The sequence below is a fragment of the Triticum urartu genome, chromosome 3A (genome assembly GCF_056163025.1).
Source record: "Triticum urartu cultivar PI428250 chromosome 3A, HENAU_Tu73, whole genome shotgun sequence".
NCBI classification, from domain to species: Eukaryota; Viridiplantae; Streptophyta; class Magnoliopsida; order Poales; family Poaceae; genus Triticum; species Triticum urartu.
Genome location: NC_141875.1, coordinates 51,629,879 through 51,652,643, shown reverse-complemented (window position 1 = coordinate 51,652,643; position 22,765 = coordinate 51,629,879). Strand labels below are relative to the sequence as shown.

Below are 22,765 nucleotides of genomic sequence, written 5' to 3'. Positions count from 1 at the left end.
AATTTTTGCTTGTTAGAATTTAATTAGTATGAGGATGAATACCTTATTTAAGGGGGAATTTAAGGTCAGATAGACGTCATATGATTATTAGATCTGTAGTTCAATGCTGCTCACATTTATGATTATTTGATTTGATCTGTGGTTCAATGATACTGGATGGAAACATATTTGATTTGGAATGCATTAATTAAGATGTGCCAATGAATTGATTTAGATGATACAAGATTCATCTATATTATAATTTGTTGTTGTTTAGGTAAGTAATGAAATTTTAGATGTTTGTTGGAGATGTATGCATTTATAGTTGAAGTTGTACCTAATTAACTACTGCATTATGTTAATATGTGTAGGAGCTTTGCTGCATTGTCCCAAAAACAGTAATTTGTGCATATTAAAATTTGTAGTTGGCTTCTGTAATTAGTATATACTATATGTAAAGTGTGAAGTAAACATTCCAACGCAGGATCCTAGCAACAAAATATACTATATGTTTCCATTAAGTAGTGTGTGTGGGGGGGTAATTCCCTCAAAAGTAAAGTGTTGGGTTTATCCAGGGAATGTCAAGAATCCAGCTTGCATTTTCATTAGCATTTATGAAGGACATCATTTGTCTGTTGATTGATTGCTTAGATTCTGTATTTATAAGGAAAGCATTTGGTCACTTGCAACATACCAATGTGGTTCACATTCACAATTTTGTTTGTAATGACATTCTGTGAACTGCAATTCAATTCATTGTAATTGATGTGCTTGTTTGACAATATAGCAGGAGGAGGAGGATCTTGTGGGCAACAAGAGGAAGTGGGACAAGACTGGGTTCTACCCATATGAGTCTGATGAAGATGAGCCGTACGAGGTAAGGCCTAGTTCAAATGTTATTTCTGCATTGAGTTAGTATTATGTGTTTATAGTTTTTGAATGCATAATGTATTAATGTCAGTCATTAATTTGTGCAGTATGAATCTGGAGATGATGTGGTCGAGGGGAACTTCGAGTCCTTTGAAGAGAAGGAGGTGTTGAAGATCAGGGCCCAAGGACCTGCCAAGTACTACAACTGGAGGAATGAAAAGTACCGATGCCCCTACTGCAGCAAGCCCAAGCCCAGGTCTGGGTTATTGGAGCATCTGATGGAACATTGCCGGGCTACATCGATCTCCAGTCATGACTACAGGATCATTGGTCAGCATAAGGCGCTCCTGAAGGTCCTGAGAAACCCTAACCTGTAGTCGTACATCATGCTGATCATCGGAAGCTGGAAGCCGTACTCATCATCAGTATATTTGATGATGTTTTACTTTTGAAAGCTGCATCTGGGTCTGAGCTGTGAGAAAACTTGATATATTAATGTAATGTAATGTATTGTGTGGTTGAACTGGATCTGTTGTGAACTGCCTGCTACCTATTAGAATGCAATCTATATATGTGTGGCCTTATCTTTAATGGTGGTGAATGCTTCCTTCATGTTTAGTTGTTGTTTCGATGGTGCGAAAAAAACAAATGGCGCTTCAGTGTTGCTTGAGACATGATGCAACACTTGTCTATGCTGTGGGCAAGTGCAACATGCTGTGCCCATGTGCCAATTATACCAAATATTGAATGTCGCAATGTTCCAAAATGGCTGTCATGAATTATAGTACATGGGGTTTAGTAAAGTTACTGATAATTGTTCATCCTCACACATTCCACCAACTCATAATTTGAATAAGCAAAAAGATCAAATGTTCCATCATTTGAACCTATGTTGCAATTACAGAGCAAATATTCCATCATCAAAGTGTGAAGGAATTAAATATAAATTTAGAAGAAAAGAAAATATACATATTCAAAAAGATGTGTTTGATAAAAATACCTTTTGAATTTTTTGTATGTTATTATTTGAGGGGTCATGTAATTTTTATGTTATTTTTGGAGTGCTCAGGTAATTTTTATGTAAAGTGAAGGAAAAGGAAAAAAATAAAAAAAAGGAAAAAGCATGGGCCATCCTAGCCATCTTGTAAACCTAGTTCAATAAATAAAAAATTCAAAAAAAATAAGAGGGCATTAAAAAGGTAAACAAATTTAAGAGGGCATTATAAATTCCAATAATTTCAAAAATATAGAAATAATTTTTTACAATGCCCCCCTTAGGTTAGGTACAGACTAATGTTTTGACGAGTCAGTCTAGAGGGCATTATGAATTAATAAAAAATTCAAAAAAATATAAAACCTTTGGAACCCACCTTTGTTTTTGCAATAGATCATGTGTACCAAAGTTGAGGTCATTTGGAGGTGGTCGAAAAAATGACCGCATTCCGGAGGGGCCATTTGGTCTTTTAACTTAAGCCAGTTTTTGAAAAAAATGTGATTTTTCCCACCACCTCCAAATCACACAAACTTTCTTGAACATGGTGACCCACATGTGCCAATCATGGCTGTGAAAGAAAATTTGGAAAAAGAATTATTTACAATGCCCCCCTGAGGTATAGACCGATGTTTTAACCGGTCAGTCTAGAGGGCATCATAAATTAATAAAAAATTCAAAAAAATATAAAACCTTTGGAACCCACCTTTGTTTGTGCAATAGATCATGTGTGCCAAAGTTGAGGTCATTTGGAGGTGGTCGAAAAAATGACCGCATTCCGGAGGGGCCATTTGGTCTACTTAAGCCAGTTTTGGAGGTCAGGTCTGAAATTGGTTTTCCTTGATGGTCCCACCAAATGATCCCAAACTACATGCATACACTACAAGAAATATGTCAACTTATGACCACCACTATTGGTCACTGAATGGTCACAAATTTCCATTTATGACCTTTTTGTGATCAAAAACATAAGGTCAAAAGTTGGGCGTCGTAAACTGACTATAGCGACCTTTCTTCTGGAATGGTCGTAGACGTTTATGACCAAAATACGTCTACGGTGGCGTTTTGGTCACTAGCAACCTCCCCAGGCCACGTAGGCATCCAGCGTGGCAAGCTGATGTGGCACAAGATTCAGCCCGGTCCAATTCAGTTTTCTACATGGGCCTAGCCCAACAATTCGGCCTTTTTATTGTTTTTTTCATGTGAATTTTTGGTCGGCTACATGGGCCACGCCCTACAATTCGGCCTTTTAATTTTCTAGGCCATGGCCCTTTTGCAAACCATTTCATTAGGCCTTTTTGTAAGGTTTTACAGAAATGCACAATATTCCAGTCCACTATTATTTGGGCTGTAGCATTTTTGATCCAGTAGACCATTTGGTCTTTTTATTATTCACTGATTTCCAGTTTACACATTTGAACAACAGACACTCAATAATTCTCTCAATTAAATGATTAAATTCAGAAATCATTCATCCAAATACACACAACAGCACATACAAGTCTGCACGTCCAACCTCAACTAAAACAAGCAAAAACAGATACACATCAACTAAAGTTGTGGTGCGCTTCCATCACAGCAGCAGCAACCTAAGCGACATTAGATCACCAAAAAGAAACAATGCCATCAACATGAGGCGGTAATCCAACTTCAACACTTTGTGAGGAGCAGCGCCACCAGGAGGATGCCGATCGCCTCTGGTACTTGGCCACAGGTCACATCAAAAATATTCAGAAATCAGTTGAACATAATTGACTACAAAAGAAATCAGAATTGAACAGAATGGTCATGCTTGTCTACTTTCAGGAAAGTTAATACATATTTCCATGCTTGTCTACCAAAGAAATTGTATCAACTTAACACTTAGTCATGCATAAGTGTTTCACATCAAAAACATACAGCAGTGCAGACTCAAAATTGTATCAACTTAACACTTAGTCATGCATAAGCGTTTCACATCAAAAACATACAAAATTTGGAGTAGGAAACTAAATCTTACTCCAGCTGCAAATACTGCTAACACTAATAGGCCAGTAGCAAATAATATATTTTTGGAGTTTTAACAAATGTTTAGTAATTTATGGAGTACAGCAGCAACATCACGTTAAGAAAGTGAGCTAAATCATCACATTTTCAACTCTAAAGGTGTGGCAGGTCCTAACCCTATCATAGGCATATGCGCAAACAGGTGCATGACAGTGTTAAGTTTTATACAAGGATGTGGCTTATTGAAACTAAAAGTCCAAGTAAAAGTCGTCAAGAGCAAAAATAATGAAATGTTTAGTCCCAGGTTTGTGAACTACACAGCAATTCTTTTAAACTTGTAATACGGAGGCTGAGTTAGTACGCAGAATGTCTGTAAGCTACAACATGGCCCATCCAAGCACAGCCCAACCCGTCAGCTACAAAGAGCATGAAATAAAAACAAAATACCATACTTAATTGGAGCTTTATTTTTTTTGTTCTTACACGGGCCGCTAATAAATAAAGAGTCAGAAAAGCGTCTGAATGGAATCGAGGCTCTATTTCAGGTAGCAAAGTGGCAAGCAATCTATTTGTGCAGCAGCAATTCTAGGCTTCACTCTGCTCATGATCTACTAATGACTTCTAGCATAAAAAACACTTCTGGCCTAGTAAGCAACAGTATAACATGCACTTATTAAATTCTTAAGAGTAGCACATGCATTGTTTATTAAGGGAATCATCTGTTACAATTTGTGTTAAAATCTCCTAGGAGTTCAAAGGCTGGAAACAATCTACTATGGAGAAGTGAAGGACCCCAAGTACCTTAAGAGTAGCACATGCATTGTACAACTCTTCTTTACGAGTATCTCCGAAACCATCAGCGTTACCTGTAAAAGTGGTAGTCATCACATGGAAAAATTAGCCAAGCACAGCTCTAATATGGAAAGAAGCACTTCTGTATTTCTATTATATTTGCTAGAGAAACTGATTTCTAGTGTTAAAACGTGCAGCTCTGTATACATAATTTTGGTAAGCTAGGCAGAAGCTTAAATATTGAGTGTACAGAAATAGTCATGTGTATGCATTTGTAAATCAATATGTCAAATTTATGGCCAACTAGAGATTCATGTATACAATTTGCTAGAGAAGAAAATAACAAGTCAGTTTGTAGCTAGCCTACCAGCAGTTTAGCAACACTAATAGATTTGCATTTGATGCTGCCACTTAATTTCAAGACATGACAAGACAAAAAGAATGGCATCAACACGAGCATCAATAGCATACTAACACCTAAATTGATACTAAATTAATGGAGTCCCATCCATCCATGAGAAAAGAAAGTGCCTTTGGTTGATAAAGAGAAGAGAAGACTACCTCTTGCTGGGATCAAACCAGAGGATACCAGCGAATCCACCCATGAGCAGGTTGTGTGGCTCGAGGTCATGGTCCCGGACACCGCATTCGTGGCAGAAAGCAACGCCATTGCAGAGCTGGTACATCATGATCTACATGCACAATATCACCAAGTTCACCAACAACGAATCAGTCAACGAAGTCATTGAAGCTGTCCAGAATCACTTTCAGCTATCATGCATGCCTAGAAGATAACAATACATGTGTGTTCATCATCTACGCAACAACTCACTCTCGGAAGCTGACTTTGAACGCGGCGACGGAGCCCGTCTTCGGCCTGTTGAACCCCTCCCCGCCTTTCGCGCGCACCCTCTCTTGTATCTGCACAGCAAGCACACAAAGCTCTACAATTTTAGCACAGCAGATGCACTGCACTTTGAGGCCCCAAGAATCAAGACCCCGGTAATTTATTATTACAAAAAAACGCACCCTCTGCTTCATGAGCTCCAGGTTGCCGATGCTGTCGCCAAGGATGGCACGCATCTCCTCGTCGTCCCTGCAAGCGTTCTCTAGGACCCTAAACCACCACAGCAACAACCAGTGAGCTAGCTAGTTAACTGAGCAGAGAGGGAAGTATTTACACAGGACATTATTATTCTTAAGTGAATTAAACAAGTCCACCCATCCCAAATCCTGCAGCTATGGCTACATTTGCTAGTATTTTGCTGCTTGGTTAAACTATGCGCCGCTACTAGAGATTACATCGGGGATGCAGGAGACAATCTGATGTGTTCGATACATGGCCTTGGATGCAACTAGCAAACTAGAGTACGAAAGGCAGTGCTGTCGAGTAAAGCATAGTACTTATGTGAAATGCACTGAAGCTGAAACAAGATAGGGATATATACCTACGGCAACACCGTGGCTGGCCGCAGATTGGCGAACACGCCGAGCCCGACACGGATGTTGAGCAGCCGGTCTCAGGCTTGAGATGCTTCTCACTGCTATCCCACTTATACCTGCAAGCGCAGCATCAGCGTCCATTTACTGAAACTGAAAGTCATAGATGCACATCACAACTTCTGAACTAATTACTATTGCCAGATCGCTTCCACTCACCCTCCTATCGCGCCGAGCAGGATGGCGTCGGAAGCCCGCGCTGCCGCGAGCGTCTCGTCGTGAAGCAGACGTAGTCATGGTTGTAGGAGATGTGGAGCAGGTCCGCGGTAGAGGTGCAGGGGTGGTCTGCGGGGCGACGACGCGGACGAACTGCAGCGGCGGCAGGAGCTCGTGAAGAGGCCATCCATGGCAGGGCTGTTGTAGATGTACCTGAGAGAGAGGGAAGATGCATGAGGGAGAGAGAGAGAGACAGAGGAAAGGAGAAGGACGGGATGGGTGTAGGTCTCGTCCGCGCGTCGCCGGCGGAGAGGGCCACCGCCTCCATGGCCGGTGACGGGTGTAGGTCTGCTGGGCACCGTCGAATCCCGCCTTAGGTCGCCGGGATTGGGCGCCGGAGGCGGCGGTGGGAAGTTGGATCTGGGAGTGGGAAGTCAGATCTGCCCACTCCCTCTGCTCCTCCTCCTCCCCCGGCGCCGCCTCGCCGGCCTCGCGTCCGGTCACCATCTCGCCTCCGCTCGCTTTTCTCTTCGGGTTGGTGGGCTGGTTGGTTCGGTTGGGTGGTGAGGGAAGGGGAGGGGCGAGAGGTGGGGGGCGTGGGGGAGGCCATGAACGACGGCGAGCTCCGCCGGAGGGAGGTGGCGGTGGCGGTGATGGATCTGGAAGGGAGGCGGCGATGGATTGGGTTGCGGGGCTCGCGGTGAGGTGAGACGAGGGAGAGATGGTGAGGGGAGGGAGGGATGAGGTCGGCAGCGGTGGGTGAGGAGGACGGCGAGGTCGGCGGTGAGTGAGAAGGACGGCGAGGTCGGCGGAGGATCGGGAGGCGGCGGGGTGAGATTGGATCGGGAGGTGGCTGCGGCGGCGAGCAGATGGGGGGAGAAGGGTGCGATGGGGGAAGGGGTGTGATGTGAGCTAGGGTTTGTGCTGCGGTGGGGTGGATGGACGGATGGATGGACGGATGGATGTGGGATGGTGAGAAGGATGGATGGATGGATGAGTGCCATGTCATCGATCCGTGGGAATGGTTCTGATTGGTTCGGAAAATCAGTGATTTAAAAGAGTTTCCAAGTACAAAAACTAGAGGGATTTTGTGAAGTAGCTATCAAAAATATTTTGCAAAATGGTACCACACAAATTTTCACTAGAGTTAGACCACATTTTATGGATAAGGACCAATTTGTACGCATTTCTCATCTTTCTAGCTATTTTTAATCATTTTTCGAGTGCCCCAAATGATATTTTTTTGTGAAGAACTTACCAAATAATTATTGCAAAATTGCACCAAATCATTTTTCAAAAAATACTAGGTCATATTTAATGCATAATTGACCAAATGGTTGGGTGTAAAAAGTTTTGATCCACCTCTGGTGAAAAAGACAAATTTCCGCCGATTCAGGTGGAAGTGGGTTAAATCTGAACCGCATCTACCTCATAGTTTGCTCTTTATTTTTCAAAAAATCATTTCTAGGTACATAAGTATCTATTTAATCAGAGAAACACCAAAAAAATTATAAGATTCAACCACTAGCTAGGAACGGTCATTCCCATCGTTTTGACCGCATTTTGAAATGGGCATAAAAAATTCAAAAAAAAATCAAAAAATTGGGAAACCTTCGCATTGTGTCATTATATGTGGCCAAGTTCCCAGGAAAAATAACAAACTTGTAATACGACAATTATTTTAAAAAAGTGTTCTCAGAAACGAGCTATCACGTGTGGAGATCAATGGCTTTCAAGCCAAATGATCAATCTTATGGCCACATTCATGGCATAGTTTGTTCAAATGATCTCATATTGTGCACAAGGGAACATATTGGAATGGTAAACAATGTTGCCTAAGGAAGTTTTCATTTTCGTTGGACGAAAAAAACCATTTTCCATTTTTCGAGTGCCCAAAAGGAGGTTTTTTTGTGAAGGACCTCCCAAATAATTGTTGCAAAATTGGACCAAATCATTTTTCTAAAATACTAGGCCATATTTAATGCACAATTGACAAAATGGTTGGGTGTAAAAAGTTTTGATCCACCTCTCATGAAAAAGACAAATTTCCGCCGATTCAGCTGGAAGCGGGTCAAATTTGAACTATAGCTACCTTGTAGTTTGCTCTTTATTTTTTTCAAAAATAATTTCTAGGTACGTAAGTATCTATTTAATCATAGAAACACCAAAAAAATTCCAAGATTCAACCACTAGCTAGGAACGGTCATTCCCGCCGTTTTGACCGCATTTTGAAACGGGCATAAAAAATTCAAAAAAATCAAAAAATTGGGAAACCTTCGCATTGTGTCATTATATGTGGCCAAGTTCCTAGGAAAAATAATAAACTTGTAATACGGTAATTATTTTAAAAAAGTGTTCTCAGAAACGAGCTATCACGTGTGGAGATCAATGGCTTTCAAGCCAAATGATCAATCTTATGGCCACATCCATGGCATAGTTTGTTCAAATGATCTCATATTGTGCACAAGGGTGCATATTGGAATGGCAAACAATGTTGCCCAAGGAAGTTTTCATTTTCGTTGGACGAAAAAACCATTTTCCATTTTTCGAGTGCCCGAAAGGAGGTTTTTTTGTGAAGGAACTACCAAATAATTGTTGCAAAATTGGACCAAATCATTTTTATAAAATACTAGGCCATATTTAATGCACAATTGACAAAATGGTTGGGTGTAAAATTTTTTGATCCACCTCTCGTGAAAAAGACAAATTTCCGCCGATTCAGCTGGAAGCGGGTCAAATTTGAACTGCAGCTGTCTCATAGTTTGCTATTTATTTTTTCCAAAAATCATTTCTAGTTACATAAGGACCTATTTAATCATAAATACATGGTTTGTTGGCGATACGTCGAGGTTTGGGCGGTGGCCGAGGGCCCCAACTCTAGAGCGCGTAAACTCGCATGCCCGTCGCGTGGTCACCGCGTGACCGTAATCTTGCCATGTGTTCTGGGCGGCCTAGGAATGTCTAGTGGGTTGGGCACTCCCCAGGTTGGTGCTAGGAAGAAAATTACAACATAAGATTCTCACGAGGAGACCGATCGATGCTCAAACATGAATTAGCAGCCAAGTGTTTGATTAGCGGTACGGGAAATGCACATGGCCAATGGGCGTGAGTTTTGGCTTAGGATGATCATCTACTAAGGAGAATGTCTTCACAAATTTTTAGCTCAAAAGGAGGATCCTAGGTGGTACTTGCTTTGCAAAGTACCACGCTGGACAAAAATATGAATGTTGAAGCTGGGCTCAAAATAATGAATCGAGTGAGCTGAAATTTTGTGGAGGATGGTTATTTGGGCATAGGAAAGCATTGTAGAAAATTGATACCATTTGGACATGCGAAAGTAGTACTTCCTTCACAATGCTCTTCTATGGACAGAAACTTGGGAAAACTAGTGAGAGAGATTGGATGAATGAAATGAGCTCAAAATTGGTGTAGGTAAGTTACTTAGGTATGGTCATGCTTTGGTAAATTTTCAGATCATTTGGGTAAGCCTAGCTAGTACTTACTTCACAAAGCTTCTCTCGAGGTAGAAACTTTGAAAATTTCCCGAGAAAGATTTACTAGGAAAATTGAGCTGAATATTATCATGTGGCAATGATTTGGGTATGGAAGAGTGCCCGAAAAGTTTGAGGGTAATAGGAGGGGTCTATATAACACTTGCTTTGCAATGTGCCAAATTGGCCATGAAATATAAATTGAACCTGGGCTCACATAGATGATTTGACTGAGCTGCAATTTGGAGGAGGTTGATAATTTGGGCACATGAAGGAACTGTATAAATTACATGTCATTTAGATATATAAAAAAGGTACTTCCTTCACAATGCTTCTAGGTGGACAAAAACTTTGGAAATTTGCCGAGGAAGATTTGCTAGGCAAATGGAGCTGAATTTTGTCATGCAGTAATAATTTGGATAGCAAAGAGGGCCCAAAAATTCCGAGGGCAATCAAGAATATATAAATAGCACTTCTTTCATAAAGTGTTGTTGTGAACAGAATAGGAAAATGAATATTGTTGAATTAGTTTTGAACTAGGCAAGGAAGGATTTTTACATATTTGATGAAGATATGCCCCAAAGAATTTATGAGATTTTTTTGGGAATTTTGGGAATGATAGAAATATAGGTTGCTTCACAACCTAGGGCAAAAACTGCCACATGGACATGACACATAGGCAAAACTGATGAGATGGCGCCTAGTCATCACAACCCACCACAATCTACAAGGCTATGACCATCTATATTGGTCATTAACAACTAGAAATAAGGCAGCGGACTAGCACTGTTTGCTTTGTGACCATTTCGTGTAAGGAAATTACGACCTTTCTGACCAAAATGGTCGCAATGGTTTAGGGTTTGGAGCCCCCTGAAGAGCTTTTGACCAATTGGTCTAAAATGGTCATAAATTTATGACCAATTCTTCGAGGGTCACTGACAGAAGGTCATAAGTTGACATATTTCTTGTAGTGATACCCTACGATGACCATGGCTTGCATGCGTGACAAGTATCGTTCATTTGCGACACTCAATGCAATTTCTAGGGTTTTCTTGCAAGAAAACCCTACAACACTGGCCCCACGTGACGCAACGTGCGTTTTGTGTCCGAATTCGTGCACACCTTGCCTGGGGGACCACATTGGCCAAGCCCACAAGCTCCCAAAAGTTGGGGTCATCTCATGCATGCTTCCACATGCACCATGTACAAGCAGGACCATTCAGGTCTGCCGGAGGTCAGGTCTGAAATTGGTTTTCCTTGATGGTCCCACCAAATGATCCCAAACTACATGCATACCCTATGATGACCATGGCTTGCATGCGTGACAAGTACCGTTCATTTGCGACACTCGATGCAATTTCTAGGGTTTTCTTGCGAGAAAACCCTACAACACTGCCCCCACGTGACGCAACGTGCGTTTTGTGTCCGGAGGGCAGGTCTGAAAGTGGTTTATGCGTAACCTACGATCTCACGAAATGATCCCAAACACTCGATGCATGTATAATATTGTAGAAATGATAGAGATACTATAAATATTGTTGAACATATACAAGTATACAATAACTAATACATGTCACAAATAGTTTTTTTACGGATGAACCGATGATATTTATTTTGAGGGAAGAAACAATGCAGGTAGGTGGGCCGGCCCAGACCGCAAATAAGTGTCGGATCCATATTGTGGAGCCCACAATGCTGCGCTTTCCATGCACGTCGATCACACGGACGTCGATCACGGGAGTAGTTGCCGTTCTGTTACACAATTCTGGGATCGTGCTAATCCATATGTTCCTAATCCCTACGATTGAGGACCACGTTCAGCCTCGCTTCAACGGAGGAAAATATAGATCACGAGATTGTCCATAGGGAAGTTACGATGACCTAGGCGTCGACCTCGTATATAATCTACTCCTCCTCGCACATGTCGTCGACTAGATCGACTCCTCGCGGTGAGGCGTCGACAGCTCCGTCCGCCGCATCCCACATGCCACAAAAACCCCGAGAAGATCAAGGTCGTCCGCACGTGCAGGCCGATCTCGACGAACTACGTCGAGAACGCATCGCTGACTTCTTTCATCTTTGTCGACCGATCAAGTAAATTGTCCTCCTTCCCTCGCGCTTTCATAGCAAGCTACTTCCTCTGTCTCGTTGCTTTGATGGACTTAGGTTTACCACATATTTTCAACTAGTATGAACTGGACTAGATGCATTCTGACCAGATGGCATAGATGAAATCATTCTTTGGTTCTTTCATAGCATGGTAGAATAAGATGTTGTTTCTCGAGAAGCATGATGCAATACATTTGTTGTCACAAGATCCAAATATATTTTTGTCACACGATTCAATTATATTGTTGTGCACATAGAACATTAAAGAGTTATTAACATTAGATGTTGATGAACCTCTAATAGGTACCATTGCTATAGACTCTAGTTTATTTACAGGTGAACAATTTGTCACCCTGTTAGTAAGACAACCAGACGAATAAGTAACAGTTTACCATATTAAATTTATTGATTATATAATTTAAATGATACTCAAAGAACTTGATCAGATGCAAGTAAATTCAATTACCAATTGTAGTTATTTTTTTATTGCCTCATGTCAGCACACACTTGGCTGCATGTTGCAGTATACATGGTGATAGTATTGTATTTCCATTAGTGTTATTTTTGCATTAGTGTTAGCTACTGCCAGAAAGTTTTATATTTTTGCATGCCTATTGTTATTTTTGCTTTAGTGTTAGCTAATGTCACGAAGTTATATATTTTCTTTCAACAGGATGGACGAGTTGAATGGAGAAATAGTATGCGCAGTTGAGAAATGGTGCAAGCTTGTTGCAGATCTATCGAGCGGTCAACGCGCTAGACTGGCTGATACATCGTTGCGCAGCATGATGCAAATACCATCTATTAAGATGCGTACCCTACTGATTAGGTATATGATTGAGAATTTTCAGGCCAGCACGGGCAGATTCATTATACAAGAGCAGGTTTGGGAGGTGACTCTCGGTGCGGTCGACGTCGAGTGCATCTTTAACCTCGAGAACCAAGGACTGTCCGCTTCGGACATTCTGACTGAAGAAGGCGAGGACATGAAGGAGCGGGTGCCGCCACAATTTCTCAATAAGACGTCAGAAAACATAGTGATAGATAATCTCATTGAGGACATAATTAAAAGTAAAGCCACCGATGACGATTTCCTTCGCAAAGTAGTGCTGGTCCTGTTAGGAACAATTATTGCTCCCATGTCGAGCAAGATTGTGCCAAAGCAGTACTACGCTTTGGTCTACGATGTGAAACGTATTTCAAAGATTAACTGGAATGCCTTCACCATGCGTGTTCTCCTTGATTGCCTTCGCATAGTGAAGAAAGGCAAACACCTCCGCTAATGGCCGAAAGGCAATTTGGCTCTCTTGCAGGTACACATATCAGACCTGTTGCATAATGTCAATTATCATATCATTGCAAATTTTATGTGATGTATTTTACTAACTCTAAATCCTTATATTTTTTTGTAGTACTTGTACTAGGAGAAGGTGCAACCGGTCGAAGGCGAATGCGCCTATAATCCCAACTTGTCCATACAACCTCTTATGAGGAACTGGACAGAAGGCGCAGCCACTAGGAGAGATAGGTTCGACTATGATAATGGGCGCGGCCGTGGTAACGTAAGGGTAAGTCATTGTGTTTCGTCTTTATTAAATGTTTTGTAACTTAATACTATTTATTTTTTATTCATCACATGTACTTCAATATCGCATGCAGACCGAAAATAATATCACCCAGGAGTATAGGGCTCAGGAGCCCAACATCCCAAATAATGCGCCTACCATGAAGCCAAAAATCAAGCCTGCAACTGGAAACGCAAAGAAGTCGATGTCAGCCGCATTGTCAGAAGATTTGATGGAGCTTCTAATGAAGCGGTGCATGGACTTCATACACATCGAGATGAGGCAAATCCCTAATCAAGCAGCTGAGGTATCACACCCAAACTTTATACTTTATAGTATGTTTCCTGTTTTAAACCATCCTACCATTACTAAGTTTATATTTCTATTGCAGAGGTTGTTGGAGAAGTTGAACAAAGAAGGTGTCATGTACAAGCCGGCTGCTGCCGTGCCATCCACAGAGAATGATCCGGACAAAGTGGATTTGTTCGAGAATGGTCCATATGAAAAGAAGGAATTCGTGTACAAGGAAGACATGGACAGTGATGGAGAGCCGATCATTGACATGACGCAGCCTGAAGTGCTTCCCGACCATAAAACCGTACATGAGGTACTATGTATTTATCTTTCTGTCTATAATTTTCTCGTTTAATTTTTTTCGTCTAGAAATTTTCACACGATTTAGTTTGCGAAACAGAAAACCCCATCAAAGCTGAAAGGACACAAGGAAGCTTCACCTCTTAAGCGTAATGATGTATGTGGGGGTACACCGGAAAACCCTTGGATGGTTGGTACTTCTACTCAAGCACCTTCATTGGACATAGACATTTTTCCATCTTCTGTCGGCAAGTTCATGGCTAGGGCGAATGGAAAAAAGGTGGAACAATCGATAAGGATGAGGAGGTTATGCCCGGTAAGCGGAAGCGGACCGTTCCCAAGAAATTTGATTCCCCCTACGCACTTGACAAGCCCGGCAGGCGTACTAGCCATGGTCAGAGAACCTCTTGTACTAGTACTGCTACTAGAGGTCTCGTAACTAACATTCTTAATTTTTTTATTTACTACCAATGCATATGATCACCATTGTTGACGTTCATATTATTTCATGCAGCTCTATTTTCAAACAATAATGTGCCGGAGGATGTGGCAGATGAGTTGACGCCGGAAATAATTGATGCGGCTGTTTCATTTGTGAAGTTAGCTGCTAGCACTGAGAAGAACAAGAACAAAAAAATTTACTACAGTGAAGGCCGTGGCATAACTCTGACTTCCGAAAGGATTCTACCGGTACTATCTCATAGATGGCTGTCGGACGATGTAAGTACTACTTGCATGTCCTCTTTATAAGATGCTCAAAAATCTATGTCTCAACTCTCAACATGTAATGCGTTGATATCCTATGCAGGTTATTGATGCTTATATGGGACATTTGGAGCTGCGTGTTGGTCATGATCGTTACCTCTGTCCAGCGTGGAGGTCCAAATTCCTTGTAGATCGTGCTATCGCACATGACGATCCATTGCCATCGAGCTGCAACATGGATAGTGCTTTGACCAAAGCTGGGGCAGTTAATAGAGTCACGAAAGAGTATACTGTGCGTGATAAGGTACGTAATGTTTGTGATTCTTCACTACATGATAGTTCATCAAGTATTTCTTTTGATCCGTAATGGTTTTTTGCACTGTAGACGTATATTGCGTTGAATATCGACAATAGCCACTGGATGACCGTGGTCATGCACATGATCAAGAAAGAATTCCAAGCTCTCGATTCGCTCTATCCTCTGGACCTGACTGAGAGGACTGTTAAAGCACTGGTAATGTAACCAACATTTGTACCATTGCTCTTACATATTGTTTATGATTGATCTTTAACACTATCCTCTTTATAGCGAATGGCTATAGCACACGATATGCGTCAGGCAAATCTTATTACACCAGGGAAATATCCGGACGTAAGTAAGTGGCCTATCAAGGAGTATGACATACCCCAGCAAGAGGATGGGTGAGTTATTAGGACACTATGCACAATCAAACAACAACACACATGTTTGTATTGCCCACCGCTAATGTTTGCATATGTACCAGGAACTCTTGTGGCCTTTTTGTCACAGAATGTCTAGAACATTGGGACGGGGACAAAATCACCCGCAAATTTACACAGGTATGCTATTATTTTCGTTTGTAGACTAGCTACTATGGTGGTGTAGCAACTTCGGTTCATGCAACCTTTATGTCATTTTTTGCAAGCCACCGTTAACGCAAGGATAGGACGTTTCGTCGCAGAGTTGATTATGTCACCTTCAAACTCGATGGAGTGTGTGAAGAACAAAATTCGCGAAATCGCAAGCAAAACGCGCCTGAAGAATTCATGTGGCATGCAAGATTGAAGTTTTAGTGGTTTGGATTTAGTCCGGTCGAAGGTTTCGACGGCATGATTATCTTAGGGGTTCTATCATTTTTATGTAATAAACAGGGAACATGCATGTGTATTGTGTCTGTCAGACAATTCGCTCGTACAAGACAATTCGGTCATAAAGTTCGCTCGGAGAAGACAATTTGGTCGTACTAATAAAGTTTTGGCTTCACTTATGAATTGTTCTTGCTTAATATTTTTCTCCTTCTCCAATTTTTTATAATTGTATTTTTCATGGCTTCACTTATCAAGTGTTCTTGATTAATATTTTTCTCCCTCTCCAATTTTTTATAATAGTCTATTTTTCTCTTCAACTACTCTCGTAAGTTTCATATTAAAATTTTCACAATCTTAACTTTTTTTAAAACTCTACCAAGCTTAGCATTCTGCCTTAGCTATGTGCATGTCATCATCTTGCATAATCTCCTAGTAATTCCCCCTCATCACATTATTATGAAAAGTAGTCATGGTAGATAAGTAAAGATATCGAGCCATAATGTAATATTACACTCATCAAAGTCATGTCAGCTCGTTGGCTCTATCGCGTGTTATCAGGCATCATGTTTTTCTGGTTTGTTTTACAAACCCGTCGTTTTTTAATTATATGTATAATTAACTTTTTCTGTCCTCATCATAATGCCAGGCATGGCCCATCTAACCACGTGAGGGGCCCCACAGGCGGGCTATCTTCCCGGCAGCGCTACACCAGCCCATTTTGCCAGGTTCACATCGATCTTTCCGCTTTTCTCGTTTCGCTTTCCAAATCCCTAGCCCTCCCTCTCTATTTGCGCATCCAAATCTCGACGGCGAAAGCATGACAGCGAGCTGGGCGTCGGGCGGCGGCGGCGAGAAGAGCTATGGCGACCGCAAGTTAGGTCGAACCCTGGGTCCTGCAAGCAGGTGGTCCGGATTAAGTGGCACAGGAGGCAGCGGCGGCGGATCTAGTGGAACAGGGGATGGGGGTTTCGTGGGCGGTGGCGGGCCGGGAGAACCCACGGCTAGGGTTTCTTCAGTGCTACACTTTGGTGGCGAAAAGGTAAGTTCTTTACCGTTGTTCTTTACATCCCAGCATTATCGCCCATAATTCATCACCTGTGGCCATGACAAGCTTCATCTATGTGGTCATCAGGAAACTCCTAGTGGCTGTGTCTGCATAGATGCAGACAATTTTGGCAGTGCACTCGGGGGATGTGTGTTTCAGGTTAGTCTACTGACCATGATCTTCAAACTAGTACCGCTATTGCGGTCAAGCTGCAAAAAAGTTCAGTGTTTAACGCTTGCAGCAACAAGTTCAGTTATAAAATGACTTGAATTGCTCATGATTTATTTAGGATGATATCACTTCTGAGTATGTTGAATGGGTTGATGGGGAGTGGGATAGCAAAGCAAAGTCAGTCATTAAGTATCTTGCCATGAAGAACAAGAAACTGGAGACTAAGATTACAGAATATGAAGCTGAAATTAAAAAGGAATGAGAAAGAAAAGAGGGCAATGGTTAAGATGCACAAGGAGATATTGCTCTATAGGGATAGGATTTTAGGATTTGGAGGTCTTCTGTATCTTGGCCTGCTTGCCATTATGATTGATGTCATAGTTAGCAAGTAGATTGTTCATAAAGTTATTGACATCATTGTAATTGACATGATGAAATGATGCTGAATTATTTGCTATTCAGTTTATGGGCAAAGTGTAACAGAGATTGCAGCATAAATAACATGGGGCCATCATGATTGGTAGATAGTGCACTTTTGGCATGTTCTATATTTGGCAGACAATGCACTTTTGGCATGTCCTGTATTTGACAGACAATGCACTTTTGGCATGTTCTATATTTGGTATGTGATGCACATGGGCACATCACCTAGCAACACTACTGATTTATGTAGCAGACTAGTTCATTGTCTTGTTGCAACATAGGAGCAACATCTAGCAGCTTCCATGCAACACTGAAGCAAAGCAACAATACCTATTCAATAATCAGAAATTTAACTGAACTTGGCACTTAGGGTGAGCAGTAGATATTCATTTCTTCAGCTACAAAGAACCCGATCAAACCGTACCGATTGCATAACTTATATGCTTACATATAAAAGCATACCTAACCAACATCAAACCCAAAATAATGTTAACTTATATGTTGAAACATATAACAGCATACCTAACTTAATATAACCAGCAACTTCCTCCTCCTTCAGCAAATGTGCCCATCTTCACTTCTTCAGAAATTTGAGGCGGCGTGTGCGGCGCACCACACACGGAGAAGCCTTCTTCTTGACCACCGTTCTGTTGGAAAGCTGCGCCACCTGATCCTGAGCCACCTCCTCTGCTTCCACCTTCACTATGTTAGGGAGGAGGGGAAGGAGCTCGACGTCGATGGGCATTGTCTTGCCACCCTCGACGGCGACCGGCGCTACCATCTGCACAGCGTCCTCCTCGCCCTCCTCATGCTCATCAGGGATGACCAGTACCTCCTCCACGTCGTCCTCCACGACGTCAGAGCCGAACCGCAACACTGGCTTCGACACATGGCGGACCTGGTAGTCCGGGGTGACGGGCGCAGGGACAGCGAGCTCGACGTCGACGCGGCCCGCCCTCGACGCGACGCGTGCTGAATCTGGCCGCAACGTCATGGTGGTGGAGCGGTACATCCATCACCTTGCACGCTAAATAGGGGAGTCGCTCAGCGTGGCCTCTCGCATTGCCCACACGAGTAGGATAGCCGGCGGGACGCCGCGGCCGTAGGGGAAGGCGCGCTTCTTCTCAGCGTCGGTGAGGACTTTGACGAGGCCACGCGCGTGGTTGACCAACATCTCCGTGCTGGGGAACCAGCCGCACACCTCCGTCAACTGCGCGTGCCACCCCTCGTCATCGCCGGCGAGGTTCACCATCGCTCTCTGCCAGCCGAGGCTTCTCTCCATGGAGGCGGTTGCAGCGGTCGCCGGCGAGGGTATTCTCGATCTACTGTAGGTGGGGATAAGAGGGGAGTTCGAACTGGCGCCCGTGGGAGGTGGGTGAGTGTGTGGTGGGGAGGAGAGTGGTACAGTTACTTATTTAATGGCATTTAGGACGTGGGCAGGGGAAACGTACAATAATATTCTTTCTACCTCCCGCCCCGGTCATTACACAGTAAAGAATTTTTTTGATTTTTGTTTACAGGGAAACATCTTACTTTATTTAAACAAAGACTGGGATCTCGTCTGCTAATACACTAAGGATACAATCAGGGGGCCAAAGCCTCCAAGTATGAGCCGGCCAATTAACACAGTAAATATTTGAAGCAAGTGTTCTACTCTTGTTCCCTCTCCACTTTTCTGCACCTGATAGAAGACAAGCTAAGTTAATGGATGATACAAACTTTAATAATCCATAATGCATACAAACACTTACTTCTCATTTAGTTTGCATTTCTTGCTACGTCTAGTGTGTCCTACCAATTTGCAAGCGCCGCACCGGGTTTTCAACTCATCAAAAGAGAGTGGTCTACCATTTTTCGAGACAGGGCGGCTCTCATCTACCTTTGTTGCACCTTTGCTTGACAATTTCATACGATCTTTAACCTCAACCATGTTGCCTTCACCATCGTCCACATATTCAACTGCACACTTACTGATGTCATTTGTTTGCTTCAACAAATTTTCCTCTAGCAGATCATACTCATGACTCTTAGCTATCACAGCCTTCAAACTCTACTGTAACTGATCCCACAAAGCAGGGTGTTTGCATGCCGCATGCATAGCTTCAGACGCTAACACACTGACCTGGCTATATTTCATTCTTTCCCCGGCCCCAGTCCAACCAAATCCCAACAGATCACTTGTGCGCCTCGCGGGCAGTCCCAACCTTGCTTCTTTCGTGAACCGAATAAGAACTAAACACTTTGGTATTTCAGATATGTTCAAGTGCTTTAGTACATGGAATATGTGCTTGCAAGGTAGACCCTTTCGAATCATTCTTCTGCATCTGCACCTTATAGTTTCTGCAGAATTTACTGGTGTATACTCCACCCAAAAACGGCGCTTCCGGTTATTCTTCCAGGCCACGATGTACTGCTGTGATCCGTCTCCCAGCTTAATTTCTACAATCTCCATGCCGTCAATTTTTCTAAGATCATCCTGCAACATATAGAAGTTTGCTGGAGTGAAGACGTGAGAAGCAGCTATCTCAAGTTCCCTCGAGCTAGTAACTGGCACCGGTAAACTCTATGAGGCCGTGCAGTCATCTCGCGCCTCGTTTTCACGGATACGCACAACGGCGTTCTCATAGTGCAAAATCATATCCACCAGGGTCATTTCACCGTCTAGGTGGAGGTGAAGGCATGAGTTCAGGCTTTCACTCCACTGGTTGCTTTTCATGCCAAGCCAAAACCCCTCTGTTAGATATGCCGCGGCCCACAGTCTTCTCTTCTTATACATCCGCCTCAACCATGTTACAGTTTTTTCTGACTTCCATTTTTTGGAAAATGCGTGCCATCTCTCCCTAAACGTTGCCGTGGACCTGCTGTAGTACAGAAGAGTTCGAAACTCCTTCAAGGACTTGTGACTGAGGTGAATCTTCATATTTTTCTCTATGTGCCACGTACATATACGGTGCCACACGTCTGGCAAGACTTCGCGAATTGCCTTGATCATCGCAGCGTCGGCGTCTGTGATTACACTCTTAGGCATCTTTTGACACATGGACCTCAAAAACGTCTGCAGAAGCCACACGTATGTCTCCTCCGTCTCATCCGAAACTATGGCACAACCAAAAACAATGGTCTTCCGGTGATTGTTAAGACCAACAAAAGGTATGAATGGCATACCATAGCGGTTCATCTTATACGTGCTGTCAAATACAAGCACGTCGCCGAAGTCCTCATAGTCACGACGAGACTGGGAGTCGCACCAGAACATCCTATTCAAATGTCCTTCCTTATCTAGCCTGTACTCGAAAAAGAAGCTAGGATCCCTCTGTTTCCTACTGGCCATGATGCCTATGGCTGTGGCAGCATCACCTTTTGAAAGCAGCTTCCTCTTCTCCTTGGCGCAAAGGTTGTATATTTCATGCCTAGTAAAACCAACACCGCCGTACCATACATGCTTGCTGATGAAGCAATCCATCATGTCGTGAATTGTAATTCCTACAGCTCCCATGGACATTATATCATGCTTCTGGTACTCTTTGATTTTTCTGTGGGACCAAAGAAAAGGTACCTCGTCCGGTCCTGCCAACATATGGCTATGCTTGTCCTCAAAACTTTCAACATACCAAACCCCACGCTTTTGGTCAAGCTTGACGGTCAGGTGCGCTTTGCAAAAGCAGCGTGTCTCGGGTCTGAGCCTACGGCTGTGTCCTTCCTCGGTTAGCAACTTGCTGTCACGTTTCCCTTGTCTTGAACAAACAAACCGCCTATAACGCATATGATGTGACGCTGTTTTTCTATACTTGACCTTATTCTTTCTAATGCTGAAATCATTATCTCTAGCATAGCTGTTGTAGAAATCATACGCAGCATCGTGAGACGTAAAGGTCATTTCCATTATCTGCATGAACATATCCCTCTTATCATCTGCACTGGCAGTATCTTGGACATTCTTTGCACCATCATCTTGTGTCACCTACACAATCAAACCACAGCCATAAAAATAGATTTCTATGGTTTAACATTACTTACTTCCATAGAACATTGATTACACACATACCTCACTCATGATGACCGACGACTCGGACTCCCCAGAACCAGGTGCATCTAATGATTCATCGTTAAGGCATGTCTCCGCGTCGGATTCACCGTAATAGTCGTACGCATTATGACATTCGGAAATGAACTGAATAATACAACACAAATACATAATTACTTATCATATAATATTCCAGAAGAAATTCGATTTTCATGCCAACAAAAATTTTCACTTACGTACCTGACTAATGTAATCTTCATTCGAGAGCTCCGAGTTGTTTGCCTGATCATCATCAAGCTCATTGATCTATAGATTTTCAACACAAAGAATTAATGTTGTCGGATGCCACCAAAAAATTACAACATGACAATGCCACTCACATTAAGATCGTCCCATTCGTTCCCATTCTCTGACCGATCTTCACAATCTAAATTTTCATCATCTGACCAATCTTCTATCCAGTCTTTCATCAGTTCTCCATACTCCATGTCTACCATGATATCAGTTAACTCCTCTTCTGCCATTTCCTACAACCAATAATATGTATCATCACATGTGCAAACATTATCAATGATGAAATATAAAACACATAGCACACGATCACAGATGTTATGTAAACAACCGCAATCGAGGCCATTCAGATCTGCCAAACATAGTAAGGAAGATGGCCACGGCACTCGTCGTGATCACTTTCAATCGCGAGGAACTGCACGACCTCAAAACCTAGCTAGATCTGTGATTACCTCTGCCGCCGGATACCTAGGTTAGCCGCCACATCAAATAACGATACTAGTGGTGCGCATAGCCGACGGCAACCGACGCTACGTGAACCCAGATCACGAGGAGCAGCACTACCGGAACAAAATCCATGATCGCATGCGCTGCCGGGTAGCTAGGTTAACCACTGCCACTGGCACGGCGGCAGTTCGTTCGATGTTGCTGCGAGCGAGACTAGAGGGGGGACGCGGGATGTGGTACCTGTGCGTGATCATTGGAGATTCACGACGTTGTCGCGCCCGCTGTCCGACGAGATCGCCGGCGACGAGATAGCCGCCGGTGGAGATCTACTACTTATGGAGCTGCGTCAATGCTCGTGAGATTAATGGAGCTGCTCGCGTGAATGATTGGAATCGGCAGGTCTTACGTGGACGTGGGGTCGTATCTATGTTTTTTTCGGACCAGGGTACTGTACGTATACGCTCTGGGTTATACAAGGCTAGACAGGGCTTGGATCTGGGCTGCGGCGGGCCAGGA

The 22,765-nt window shown here is 42.9% G+C and overlaps 1 protein-coding gene and 1 pseudogene across 1 annotated transcript; both read right to left on the bottom strand.

Annotated features, from left to right (window-relative positions):
• Nucleotides 1–19,234: 19,234 nt before the first annotated feature.
• On the bottom strand, nucleotides 19,235–21,250 carry LOC147978434 (protein FAR1-RELATED SEQUENCE 5-like; annotated as a pseudogene).
• A 40-nt stretch (nucleotides 21,251–21,290) lies between these two features.
• On the bottom strand, nucleotides 21,291–22,035 carry LOC147978433 (uncharacterized). The gene is made up of 5 exons (XM_087514751.1): nucleotides 21,892–22,035; nucleotides 21,752–21,817; nucleotides 21,533–21,658; nucleotides 21,341–21,448; nucleotides 21,291–21,296 (listed from the first exon to the last, which is right to left on the bottom strand). The coding sequence occupies exons 1-5, from the start codon at nucleotides 22,033–22,035 to the stop codon at nucleotides 21,291–21,293; spliced, it is 450 nt and encodes a 149-aa protein (XP_087370877.1).
• Nucleotides 22,036–22,765: the final 730 nt, after the last annotated feature.

Excerpts from the sequence above, each read along its gene's own strand:
- LOC147978433 (XM_087514751.1), bottom strand. The coding sequence starts at position 22,035 with ATGGCAGAAGAGGAGTTAACTGATATCATGGTAGACATGGAGTATGGA. Across the intron at positions 21,818-21,891 it reads ACGAATGGGACGATCTTAAT|ATCAATGAGCTTGATGATGA; the intron begins GTGAGTGGCATT and ends GAAAATCTATAG. Across the intron at positions 21,659-21,751 it reads ATGAAGATTACATTAGTCAG|TTCATTTCCGAATGTCATAA; the intron begins GTACGTAAGTGA and ends TGTATTATTCAG.